Raw genomic sequence first — 12,252 nt, forward strand, 5'->3', positions numbered from 1 at the left:
ATTATCCATTTCAAGGCAGTTAGCAGAGTTTTTACCAAAGGCGAAATCCACAAAGCAGATCAATTTATTTGTGAGGGAAAAATGAACATAAAACACTTTGAATTCATAACACAAAAATATGTTAACAGGTTTTACTTGATCACAAGCTAACATTTTCTCTTCGTGTCTTGAATTTAAACAAAACAACATCTGGGCTGCTTAAATATTTTAACCTATCATTTTATTCGATCTAAATATTATTCTTGTAGACCGACATATGTATAAGCCTACATTTCGAGCGGTTTTAATATTTTTTTATTAATACACCTCTTATGACCATTTTTTTTTCAAATTTCTAATTCATGTTTTATTATTTTTTCAACAGGGAAATTTAAAACAACATATGCTAACGCATAAGATACGCGACATGGAACAAGACGCGTTCAGAAATCGTGCAGTTAAATATGTAAGTGTCGGTTTTTAGATATTTTCCAATATATATTTATGCATATAAAAATGTATGTTATTAATTTATTATGATCGTGTATGAATAGTTAATTTATAATATGTTACGTAAGAGACTACAAGGCTTACGTTTTAGATATATATGTAGAATAACCGATTAGCATTTCCAGGAGAAGATATTTATGATTTATCTGTTTTCTTGTATTGAAATAGATGAGCAACTGGAAAGAAGGCTTTGAATAATGTCCCATGTCACCGCATTAAGTATATTTTGATGGCAGCGTGATGGTCTACGGCGAGACTAGATCTTCGAGTCGCCGTATTAGCGTGATCGCGAGTATCTTTCCTCGTATGTGAATGAATTAGTGTGATTCGCCTGGATTAAAAATTGTTTGATCCGAGTGACCTCGATAGATGTCACTGCATACATTTGAAAGTAAAATTTATGGGTATCTCATACTGTACTACGAGTACGTTGAATAGATACCTTCGCCGTAGATACATACATTTGAAGATCGATATCGCGATCATCTCTCTTAGCAGGAATGATCGATGATCCATCCTCTCTGCCATGCTGGAACGCCAAGCAGCAACTTGCATATATTTAGATTTCTATGTATATATTGAAGTTAAATGTGCGTGGTAGTATTCACCTTGATGATCCCATAATTTCGAAGATCTCAACTAAAATGTAGGAATAACTACATAAAAATATCTAAATGATAAACAGATATTTTTGAAATGCGGGAAATGACTGATCGTTCTGTTTTAAATTAGCTTTAGGGTTGTTGCGTGCGTATCTATGACATTTTGAAAATCAAAAATTCCCTAAATCATTTATTTATTTATTTAAATTAATTCCTGTCCGAAGATTGTTGACTGGTGGAAAGAACACAGTAAAAAAGACTTAAGGATTCAAAGAAATCGCATACTAAATATATGAAACCAAATGTTTTGTAAATTATATTTCCTTTCTCAATTTACCTCTTCCAAATCATATAATTTTTATTTAAATTAAATATAATTTAATTTTGTAAATATTTAGAATAATTTAAAGTAATCCAATCGACAAGTTAATGCGCAGTTAATCTAATTATAGACATTATAAAATAAAATAAAAAAAAAACAAAGAAACCAAATTTGTGATATACGTTATATATAAATCATATAAGATTAAGCGCTAAATGCAATGAAAGTTGGAAGCATGAAACCAATCAACTTAATATCTATTTATATTAAATCTTTAAATTCATGAGTTTCAAAATAATGATATTTCCGAAGTAATACCTTTTTCCAAACTCCTACGGGGGAATGATGACGGTTCAATCAAAAATTGATATTTTCTTTATATGTAAAAAGCTATTCGTAGGTATCCATGCGTACAATTAAGTTATTTATGTGAAAAATACTAGATATGTATTATAAAATCAAACAATCGCTCTTCTGCAGTTTCACAAAGCCAGAGATTATTTGCGAGAATCGTAAATTCAACAGATATTAAAGGAGGTATTTGCAAAATCAAAGCAAATATTTCAAATGTTAGACTATGTAATTAAAAAAACTACCTAAATTAACGCGCATGTTTAATTTTAAACAAACTAAACGTAATATGAATTACGATGTTATTCTTGTGATGTTATTATTTACTGCTATTTCTAGTAATTATTTAATTTATGTGACCTACTTCACCAATTTTCCTTTCTGAAAAGAAATTTCTCTCTGCTGTTCATATTCGAAATTTTTATTCCATATCCGTAAATATTATTTTTCCCTAGTTTTACCTCAATTGTAATATATAGGTATCTAGAAATATCTGCTAGGAGAATGAGAAAGTAAACAAAGAATACTTGAAAAGCCGAATATTATTTGGAGTACACATAAACTAGTTCTATATATATTATCATGGAAAATATAAAGTAAAATTAACTTTTATTATAACTGTAACTATTATTATTTGTAATATGTAATTGAGCATAAATAATATAAACCGTAATAGAATTAAAACAAGAAAATTAAGTTGCAAAACAAAGAGTAAGGAAAATAAGAAAATGTGTAGTGAAAAAATATAATTATGTAATGATAATTATACAAATAAAAAAGTATCAAATTCTTATTGAATATAAAATAATAAAATTGAAATGAAAAAAAAAAAATACAAAAAATAATAAATGGAATTGAAAAAAAAACAATTGTCATTTCCTTCTTTATTTAGATTCGTCAAATGTAGGAAAGATAAACCAGCCTTCAGACAATGGGGGTGTCACATTCTCATATTCTCCGTAATACTTTAGTGACATTTAGTGTATGGATCGAACTACTAATGGATGGTGGGAATGAACAAGACAAATTTCGCAGTTTTTTTCTTTTCTTTCTTTTCGTTTCTACTATGCAATGATGCTAATGATTTATGAACTTCAACCTACCCTGCTTCAAAATGTCAATATTGAAGTGATCGTGTTACGTTGGGTATTCAATATAATAATACTCGTAGTGATCAAGTTATTACATATTTCTGTTGGAGGAGTTACCCTGCAATAAGTGTGGGCTCCACCCTTCGGTTGGATTCCTTTTAAGGTTTCCCGCATTTACATTTATGCTATATAACGTTTATCACCAGAAATTTGAATATAATAAAAAAATGGGTCCCAACTAATGCATTAAACTATAATAAAAACAAAGAAATGTATTTTCATGGATAACTATTCCTAAGAGTACAAATATTACGTGAATATTCTGTGAAGTATAATACAATATTTAACGAAAATGAAATGATATTGCAGGTAACCAGAAATATCAACGTCTACTACATTTTGGTACCATCATGTCAGTGTAGGTGTGACTTTGAAATACTATAGAGTGAGGTCATTTCATCTTTAAGACGAGTCGTTAATATTCAATAACATTGTTAATGGTGAAAGCTCTAGGACTTAATCTTTTACCTTTTGCAATATTTTTTTGAACATTGCTCAATCGAATATAATTCAAAAACAAAGCTGAACTGATTAAGGTTTGTATTATTAAACATGTCAAAAACAGTAGTGCAGCAGCAGAAATTCGATGTCACAAAAGTAAGTATACAAAAGTTGATAATAAATAAAAAAAGGCGCTTGAATTTAGTGTCGGTGTTCCTTTGAATTTATAAATGCTTTCTTCCTGCTAGGCATTGAAAATGGCAGATTTTTTTTACTTTTCTATCTATTTTGGACCAATCTTCTTTCGAGATTTTTGTTAGATTGACTTTTGTAGGAAGGGTGTATTTTCTAATCTTGCCGTCAAGATGTTCCCATAGATACTCCGGGGGATTCATATCAGCACTTCGTGGTGATGTTGCTCAGTTGCTAATAAAAATCTTCAATCAACTAATTAATCGATCAATGCTGACTGACTGTCTGCAAACTTTTGTGATGATTATTTCCGGTACTTTGCGAAAAGCTTGCTGTAATTTTGAACGGGATCAACAAATACCAAATTCGAAGCATATAGCATTTGATACAGCTCCTTATGGATTTGTGATTAGAATTATAAGGAGTTATATACATTTACTTTTGTGAATAACTTTATGTCTCCTGTTCATTCCTATGGAGTATATGTACTTTAATTTCTTTATCATTACACCCTGTGCTGTGGAATTGATCAACTTGCAGCAGTAGAATAGCGGATTCGAACACGACGACGTTGGGAGGATGGCACTGGATCCGCTGATCCAATACCTTTAGAATGGTGATCAGTGGTTCCATATGTTCCGAATAAAATTGCTCTTGAGGAAAATTGAAAACTACGTAGATAGCAGATGAATTGTTTTGTTTAACACATAAGTGAATAAGTCAGAAATCGGAAGTAGAATATTTCCGAAAAATTTTTTTCTAAACATTTTCAGAGGTTTCGAAATTTCAAGGGTTTTATTTTCTCTTTTCATGTCAATTAAAAGATAGATCCTAATTCCCTTTTTCATTATGTTGCCCCCCTGTCCAGGGTATTCAAGTGTGAAGCAGGTTTTCCAGTAAATGATCGGTGCAATTTATTAACGTGATCTTGTGCAGGCAGTGTCTTCAGGTTACGTTGAATTCTGAAGTTTCTAATGTGCTGCGATGAGAATGTTCTCAGTATTTAGACTGCCCTTGAATGTGAAGGCAATGTGACTACCTTTTGTTTCGTTGACTTTGATTCTCGAGCGGAACAACCATTGCTTAACCCCTTTCATGTGATTCCTAAGGTGTTAAGATGGACAACGGGATAGGGATGTACTCAGTGAATCGCGGTTACATCGGGAAAGGTAGCGGTAAATGGTCATTTATTTTTGGGGAAGTTTGCAATATATCAAGTAAATCAGAGCTCCGATGACACAACCTTGAGCTACCCCCGCTTTGAATTTGAGTAAGATGATATTTTTTGCATTATAACAAATCGAAGGGCAGCTGTTAGGCAGATCTCGCTAGCATTAGAGGGTAGCGAGCTTATGGATCTATAACATATGATACGTGTTTCCAGCATTTGAAAAAGTCGGCAAGATATATCTCGACATAACTAAATGGGTCATTTAGATGCGGGGTCCTAGGTTAATTATCCTTTTTGGGATTTTGGAAAGAAATGTCCAGCCTTATCGAGTTCGAAGTTAGAAGTATGAGGGCTGTTCAATGTGTAGTGATGATAATAGTCTTGAGGTTGGATTTGGATTGGATAAGGTGGTAATAATGCGTACCATCGTATTCAGCATTCTTTTGCCATGTATACCTGCACTTAAGTTCTATTTATGCGAATAAGACAATCGGTGCACAGTTTTCAAGAGTGACTTTAGAAAAGAATTGTTTGTTTAGAATTACTTTTCTCGGTACAGCGTTTTTATCACTACTTTTTAAATAGCCCCCGCTCCTTTGATATTTATGCTAATCAGTCTGATTTGCCGTCAGACTTGGTTGGTTGGATTTGGTGGTGAGGATCGGCGAATTATCGAAGCTTAGACAAACCAAGGTTGTGCAGATAGTTGGTTTCTTTTGTTGTTCGTTATGGCTGAGCCGATAAGGTCAGGTATTGTAGGGCGAACAGTTGGGCAATATGTTGGGTGATCTCTCCATAACACGTCAAATTGACCGGTTTACCCTTAAGGAGTTTGGCCCAAGAGCTAGTATTGAAGCTTCTACCTCTAGCTACAATGTATATTTTACCAAGCGTGCTTAAAACGCTTTTAAATTGATCCATAGAGATGGTAAGCGTCGGAAGACATTATGGAGCAGACATTTTAATAAGATCATACCATTCAACTATACGTAAGAAAAGTCCATTATTTTCATTGCAGAGGACGCTAAATCAGTTATTTTCGCGTTTTTCCTTAATAAACTCTTCACAAACCTGAAAGTGACTCAGATGCACCTACCTCCGTTCGAATTTTTCTCCAATTGACATCCACCAGTCCCTATTTGCATTTTGGTAGAAAACTCGGCACTGTCCAGATTATTGTATTTCCGATTTTTGTTAGACAGTTCGGAAATTGAGTGAACCAAGATTGAAGCACGTGCGCTTACTGAAAAGTCAAACTTATGTGGATGTATGAGCGACATTTTAATTCTATAGGACGCTTTTTAATTTTATAAACCAACTAAAATAAAAAAAGTAGTCCGGATAGCTGGGTGGTTAGAGCACAAGGCTATCGTACGGAAGGTCGCGGTTCAAATCTCACTGGTGGCAGTGGGATTTGTATCGTGACTTGACGTCGGATACCAGTCCAGTGATCCAATATGGATTGTTGCGCCAACCATTATTATTATTATTATATAACTAAAATAATTCACAAGCATTTTTCTGACCGGTTTGCAATTTTTTAAGAAAGACGTCAAAACCTATTCCAAATTAGTATTTCCTTGCCATCTGTTATTTTGAGAGTGAAAATAATCATCGTTGTTTTCTTCATACTCCCATCTGGTTAGCTAGTTGATACTATTAACCGGAAGACGAAAGTAAACTAATTATTTTCTACTAGTTAGGAAAAATTGTATATTCCTGTAAACAGTTTCTGGTGAAAAATTGTGTAAAATTTTCAACTATATTATAGGACGAAAACCTTCCTAAATAAATATAAGAAATCACAAACTTTCACTGAACTGCAGATAGCCTATTCTTTTCCGCCCACCCCTGGTAAATCCTTATACTTGATGCTAGATAACAAATACAGCGCTCCTTTCTAACTGCAAGCAGGGTTTCCTGAACAGGGAAAACCTTTGGCATTCTAATGCTGTAGAATCATAATATTCCCCATAGTATCCCCCCCCCCCCCAACCCTCATGACTGCCGCAAGAAACTTTATTAGTTTGAGATCTTTGCGATACAGACAACCCCTTGACCCAACTCAGCAGCCGTTCTGCTCCTAGGACAGAATGTTGCTGGTCTCGAGGTGCCATTGACCCATCTGCTAATAACGGACATTATGAATTTGTTGAAGGTTATCGGTTAGTCCTGCACAGTGCCCTGAGGAAGGGTGGAAATTCCTCGAATAATGACCTGGTTAATGTTGTGTGGCAACCAACTATGTATACTGGTGAACTTTTTTTTCCGGAAACTCAGCACCTCATCCAGACCTGTTCCGCTCCAATCCTTCGAGCCCTTTATGGCTTGTAGAACTTGCATTTTGGTAATATCCGCAAAATTTCTGCCCGTCATAGCGCTATTGCAGGTACCTTCCGCGGTAATCTACTCAGCATGCATCCATCCCTTCTCGGGATCGAGTTTAATTTTATTTAATTTTTTTTATATCCGAGTTATCACAATCCCGGCAGATGCCGAATTTTACCTAATACTAGCACTAAGTGCCAAGCATTTAGGCTCGGACGATCCTACCTACTTAAAAACTAAAGGGGTACTGGTGGTGGTGGCCGGTGGTAGGTCAGTGGGAGAATCCGTCGAGTACCCCCCGCAACATCGAGCACGTATGCAGAATGGTGTACTTCTGCATGGTTTGAACCAGACTGTGCGAAAGTCCCAGGACATCAAGGGAAGTCGTGAGGGATTTAGGTACAATAGCTGTAGCTAGCAATATTATGGGAACTACAACCACCCGCTCGAGACGCCAAATTTCTTTGATTTCCCGAGTCAATGGCTCATAGTTCACCTTCTTCTCCACGTATTTCCGTTCAATGTTGCTATTATGGGGGATAGCAACATCAATAATATACGCGGAGCGACCCGTCTTGTCAACTAATAGTACGTCAGGCTACCCAATACAATACATGCTGTAAGCAGAACTATCAAGTACTGCTTGCGGCTCATATCGGCAAACCGGACATGTTCCCGTGATCAGCCCATGCTTGTATGCAAGGTTTTGTTGGATAACCTTACATACAGCATTATGCCTGGTGATGTATTGCACCGGTGCCATAATAGTACAGCCAGAAATGAGATGGTCCAACGTCTCTAACGCCGAACCACACATTCTGCACTGGTCGTTCTCCACCCGTTCTTTCATAATGAGCTTTTTGTAAGCTCGGGTGACGACCAAGCCATCCTCAATGGCACACATGAACCCCTGCGTCTCAGCAAACAGCTCCCCAGCACACAGCCATCTGTTCGACAAATGCATATCGACAAATGACTGCCAAAGACAATTCACGTGTTTACCGTGCATTGCCTTCGACTTCCATTCATCGACCCGCTCTTGGTCCGACTTCACCCCACTCAGAGGATTGAAAGATCGATCCTTCAAGTTAAGTGGAGTCAGTCCACAGTCTGCCTTACAGACAGCCGCATGCAAGGGACTCGCCTGCTCTTTGCTGTAAAAATAAGCGCGCAGCGAGTCGACTTGGCGATGATGTTGTACCGCCACGTCAACCACGCCCCTACCTCCGATGTCTCGAGGCAGGTTCATCCGCTCCACGGCAGACTTTGGGTGATGCATTCGGAATTTGGACATAGTTGTCCGTATCCGCCGCTGGACGTTTTCCAGGTCGGTCTTCGTCCACGGCAATATTCCGAATGCATAAGCCAGTGAAGGGATGGCGAATACATTCAACGCGCTTATTTTATTCTTCCCCGAGAGATGCGATTTCAGCACCAGCTTTACACGTCGCAGGAATTCGGACAGCAGAGCTTCCTTCAGATCACCAACTCGAGCATGGGTTCCTTGCAGAATTCCTAGGTACTTGTTGAAGTCTGTCTCGGTCATAGCTTCGATGTGGAGGTCACCAATACTATGTCCGGCATGCGGCTCGTGATGGCCTTTGCGGATGGCTTGGATACGACACTTGTCTAATCCAAACTCCATCCGAATATCACGGCTGAACATGTCTATTATTCGCAACAGACTTCTAAGATGGTTGTCAGTACCAGCATACAGCTTGATGTCATCTATGTACATCAAGTGTGTCAGTTCGCACTTAGCACGTAGGCCATACTTTATTGCAAAACCATGCCCTTTAGCATCAGTAGCCATGAAAGGGGGTTCAGTGCCATACAAAACCAAAGGGGACTCAACGAATCCCCCTGGAAGATGCCCTCCGTATACGGATGGGCTCTGAGGTATTAGCACTCTCAGATGTACGGACTGATATTGTGGTATGTCACCCTGCCATGCCTGTTGCCAAAAACTTTATTAGTTTCGGATCAATGCGATACAGATATAGGATATCGATTAGCCAGGTATGCGGAACGCTGTCAAAAGCCTTGGCATAATCGATATAGCAACTGAAGAGGTTTCTTTGGCCTCTAGTTGCTTGTCCTACAGCTACCGAGTCGATGATGAGTTGCTCTTTGCCACCCCTTGACCCAATTCGGCAGCCCTTCTGCTCCTCGGACAGAATGTTGTTGGTCTCGAGGTGCGCATTGATCCTTCCACTAATAATGGACGTGATGAATTTGTAGAGGGTTGGTAAGCAAGTGATCGGTCTTGTGTCTGCGGGGTCCTGCACCGTGTCCTTCTTAGGGATAATGCAGGTAATCCCCGCAGTGAGGAAAGGTGGAGATTCCTCCGGCCGACTCATGAACTCATTTATACTGCGTGCCAACCGACTGTGTACGCTGGTAAATTTCTTATATCAGAAATTCTGCACCCGATCCAGACCTGGGCCCCTCCAGTTCTTCGAGCTGTTTATGGCTCATCGAACTTCCTCTTCGGTAACATCCGCAAAATTCATGCTAGGTGTATTGCATGGCGGGTGCCTTCGGCGGTGATCCACTCAGCATGCTCAGCATGCTGGGCAGGTAACCCCCAAAGTCCACCCCAAAACTCTTTCGCTTCCGTCATCGAGAACTGTATTGTCTGGGCGCTCTGTTGGGATTCGTTGAGAGATCGGAAAAAGCTCCGTTGGTTCCTCCCGTATGTTGTATTCACATCTGGAATAACTTTCTCCATACCGTCGTAACCGGCTGCATATGACAGAAAGTTTTTCTTTTAGTGTGTCCAGAATTTCAACAACGGGTGTCTCACGGGGGATGGCATAGTTCCGGTAAACCCTCTGCACTTTGTCTTCACCCGTCGGCTGGCATTGCCAGTGCTGATCTGAATCAGTTTAGCAATGTCCTGCCTTAGTGGGTCCCGCCAACGTTCCAGACGAATTTTCCATGGTGGATCTCTTTTGTCACTCAAACCAATAACGCGAAAGCGAATCTTCTGACCGTGAAATCTGATAGCCGCAACTGCACCACAATACACAAGTGATTGTAGTTGCAGCAGCGACATATCAACACACAGTCGAGATGCAATCTTATCATTGATTTGAGATAGAATTCCCGGAGTTGCTGGAGATGCATAGACCCTGGGAATACCTGGTCTATGCAAAGGATCCATATCCGAGAATTCTATACACGCTCCCGAACCTCAGCGGAAACCTCAGCTGGACGGTGGAGAAGAGTGCTTCGGCGAGTACTGAACCTGTTGCCTGCAGTGCGGCGTGATGTTGTTTATGCCGCCGCCTCTGCACCCATCGACTCTCGGTCACCAGTTTCCCCGATGAACTCAAGTCGAACACGTTCCCTAATGGTGGCCGGGATTGTGTCGCTGCGAGTAATAAAGCGGTACTGGTCTGCGACTCGCTACACAGTGACGTGTGCGAATTACGGGAAACGCTCGACGAATCTCTGGTGCAACAAAGGGCGGTAAGATGTTGTACCTGCCCCCGCCGTTATTTCGTAGTAGGAGCGGATGATGAAAAGGTTCATTTCTTCAGTCCATTTTATCCGCTTCCTACGCGAACCTGCTGAAGTGGTCGCCACACATTGTGGCGAAACAGCTGCAGCAGGCGGAGCTGTGCTCCTGGTCGTCGTGGCGCCTAGACGTCGAACCGTCCCACGACTAGCGGTTTCGACGCCATGCTGTCCATTACGAGAGCCCGACCCAGTCACCAAGTCAGACGACTCCCGCCGGTTATCCGTACCGGACCTTAAATTTCTCCTTCTTCTCATGTTTGGTGTTGCATTTTATCCCTAGCTGCCAGGTGTTGAGATAGCTTCCTTAGTGAGTAATCTGCAAGACTGCAAAGTTCCTGCACTTTCCTCACCTACCCCCTGAGACGCTGCGGTGGCGTACAGCCATTCTGATTGAAGCTATCCATCCCTCCTCCTTTCACAACCGGGTTTGGGACCGGCTTCGGCGGAGTTTTTTTTATATTATTTTTAAACTAAGAATTAGTTCTATTCTATTATTTTCTTTCTTTTTTATATGCTCGTAACAATTTAAATTGAATCATTGTCTGTTCTGGTTTTCTTTTCTAACTTAATTTATAACTATTCATGAATTACACTGAAATCGTTTTGTTTTGAGTATTACCTTTTCTCCTCTTCTCATTCTGCAAAATTTGAGCCAATTTAGAGATACCCTCAATTTTACCACTTGAGGGAACCTAAAAGGCCGTGCCTCATCGTACATGGGGGGCTGGCGGAGCGTCGATTGAGGATGCGATCTGTCATGGATCTTACATTTTTTGTTTTATTTTTATTCCCAGGGCTAGCATGCGTGTTGACCATTCGCTAAGTTCACGTGATGTCCCATGTTTGTTTGATTTTCAGGTTTCGGTGAGAACCTATCCATCGGCATAAGGATTCGTGAAGTTTTGTAATGTGACATATGAAAGATCGGAAAATAGCTCTTTCTTCAAATGCCAATAAGTTCAGTCAAATATGTGTCAATACCTATTGATTACTCCTAATGTTGCTTCAGTAGCTGGAAGTAAAGGTAGTTGCGAAATGCATGAGCAAGCAAGCGGAACCCAAATCAGTATTGCAGTGCCAATAGAGCTTCCCATTGTTCAAATTTGAAAAAAAGTAGCTAACAAATGATCGACCCAAGACTTTCAAAAGAACACCGTAATAGTGCATTAGGTGGGATGATATCCAGACCCGAGTGAGTTTGATCCGCACCTGACCATTTTGAAACGCTCTGACCAATAAGCCATCCCAATATACGGAAAAATAAATGACTTAAAATCGCTGTCATTGGCGAAGAGAGCACTTTTAATGAAGAAAAAGGATCTTAAAAAGTAAATTATTATAACGTGAAGCAATATGGATAAATGGAAATTTTAATTTGAGATAGTTTCCACTTACCTGCACCACCGAAAACATTATTGAATTTCTAGTTACCAAATTTGCTAGATTGAAAATCCTTTTTGAAAATGAGAGAGCAACTGCAGTGGCTGTTACAAAGGCGATAAGGATTCAGATAATCATTTTCTTCCTCTCTATCGTTTCGGTGGGGTGGTCATCTCGTTTAGATGGGGTCAACTTCTCCGATCACAGGTTTTGTCCGGGTGGGGTGGATTTCTTGACCATGCCATATTGATTGGCCTGCCATGGAACAATTACTAAAGAAACTCATAGGCATGTCTGTGC

At 39.3% G+C, this 12,252-nt stretch overlaps 1 protein-coding gene across 2 annotated transcripts in view; it reads left to right on the top strand.

Annotated features, from left to right (window-relative positions):
- LOC119661327 (homeotic protein spalt-major) overlaps positions 1-2,564 on the top strand; it is a 36,865-nt gene extending 34,301 nt beyond the window's left edge. For both annotated transcript variants that reach the window (XM_038070627.1, XM_038070628.1), the window contains exons 4-5: positions 365-445; positions 658-2,564. In XM_038070627.1, the coding sequence (XP_037926555.1) occupies positions 365-445; positions 658-687 (111 nt within the window). In that variant the 3' untranslated portion in view covers positions 688-2,564. The remainder of the gene's footprint in view (positions 1-364; positions 446-657) is intronic.
- The last annotated feature ends 9,688 nt before the right edge of the window (positions 2,565-12,252 follow it).

The sequence above is a fragment of the Hermetia illucens genome, chromosome 1 (genome assembly GCF_905115235.1).
Source record: "Hermetia illucens chromosome 1, iHerIll2.2.curated.20191125, whole genome shotgun sequence".
NCBI lineage: Eukaryota > Metazoa > Arthropoda > Insecta > Diptera > Stratiomyidae > Hermetia > Hermetia illucens.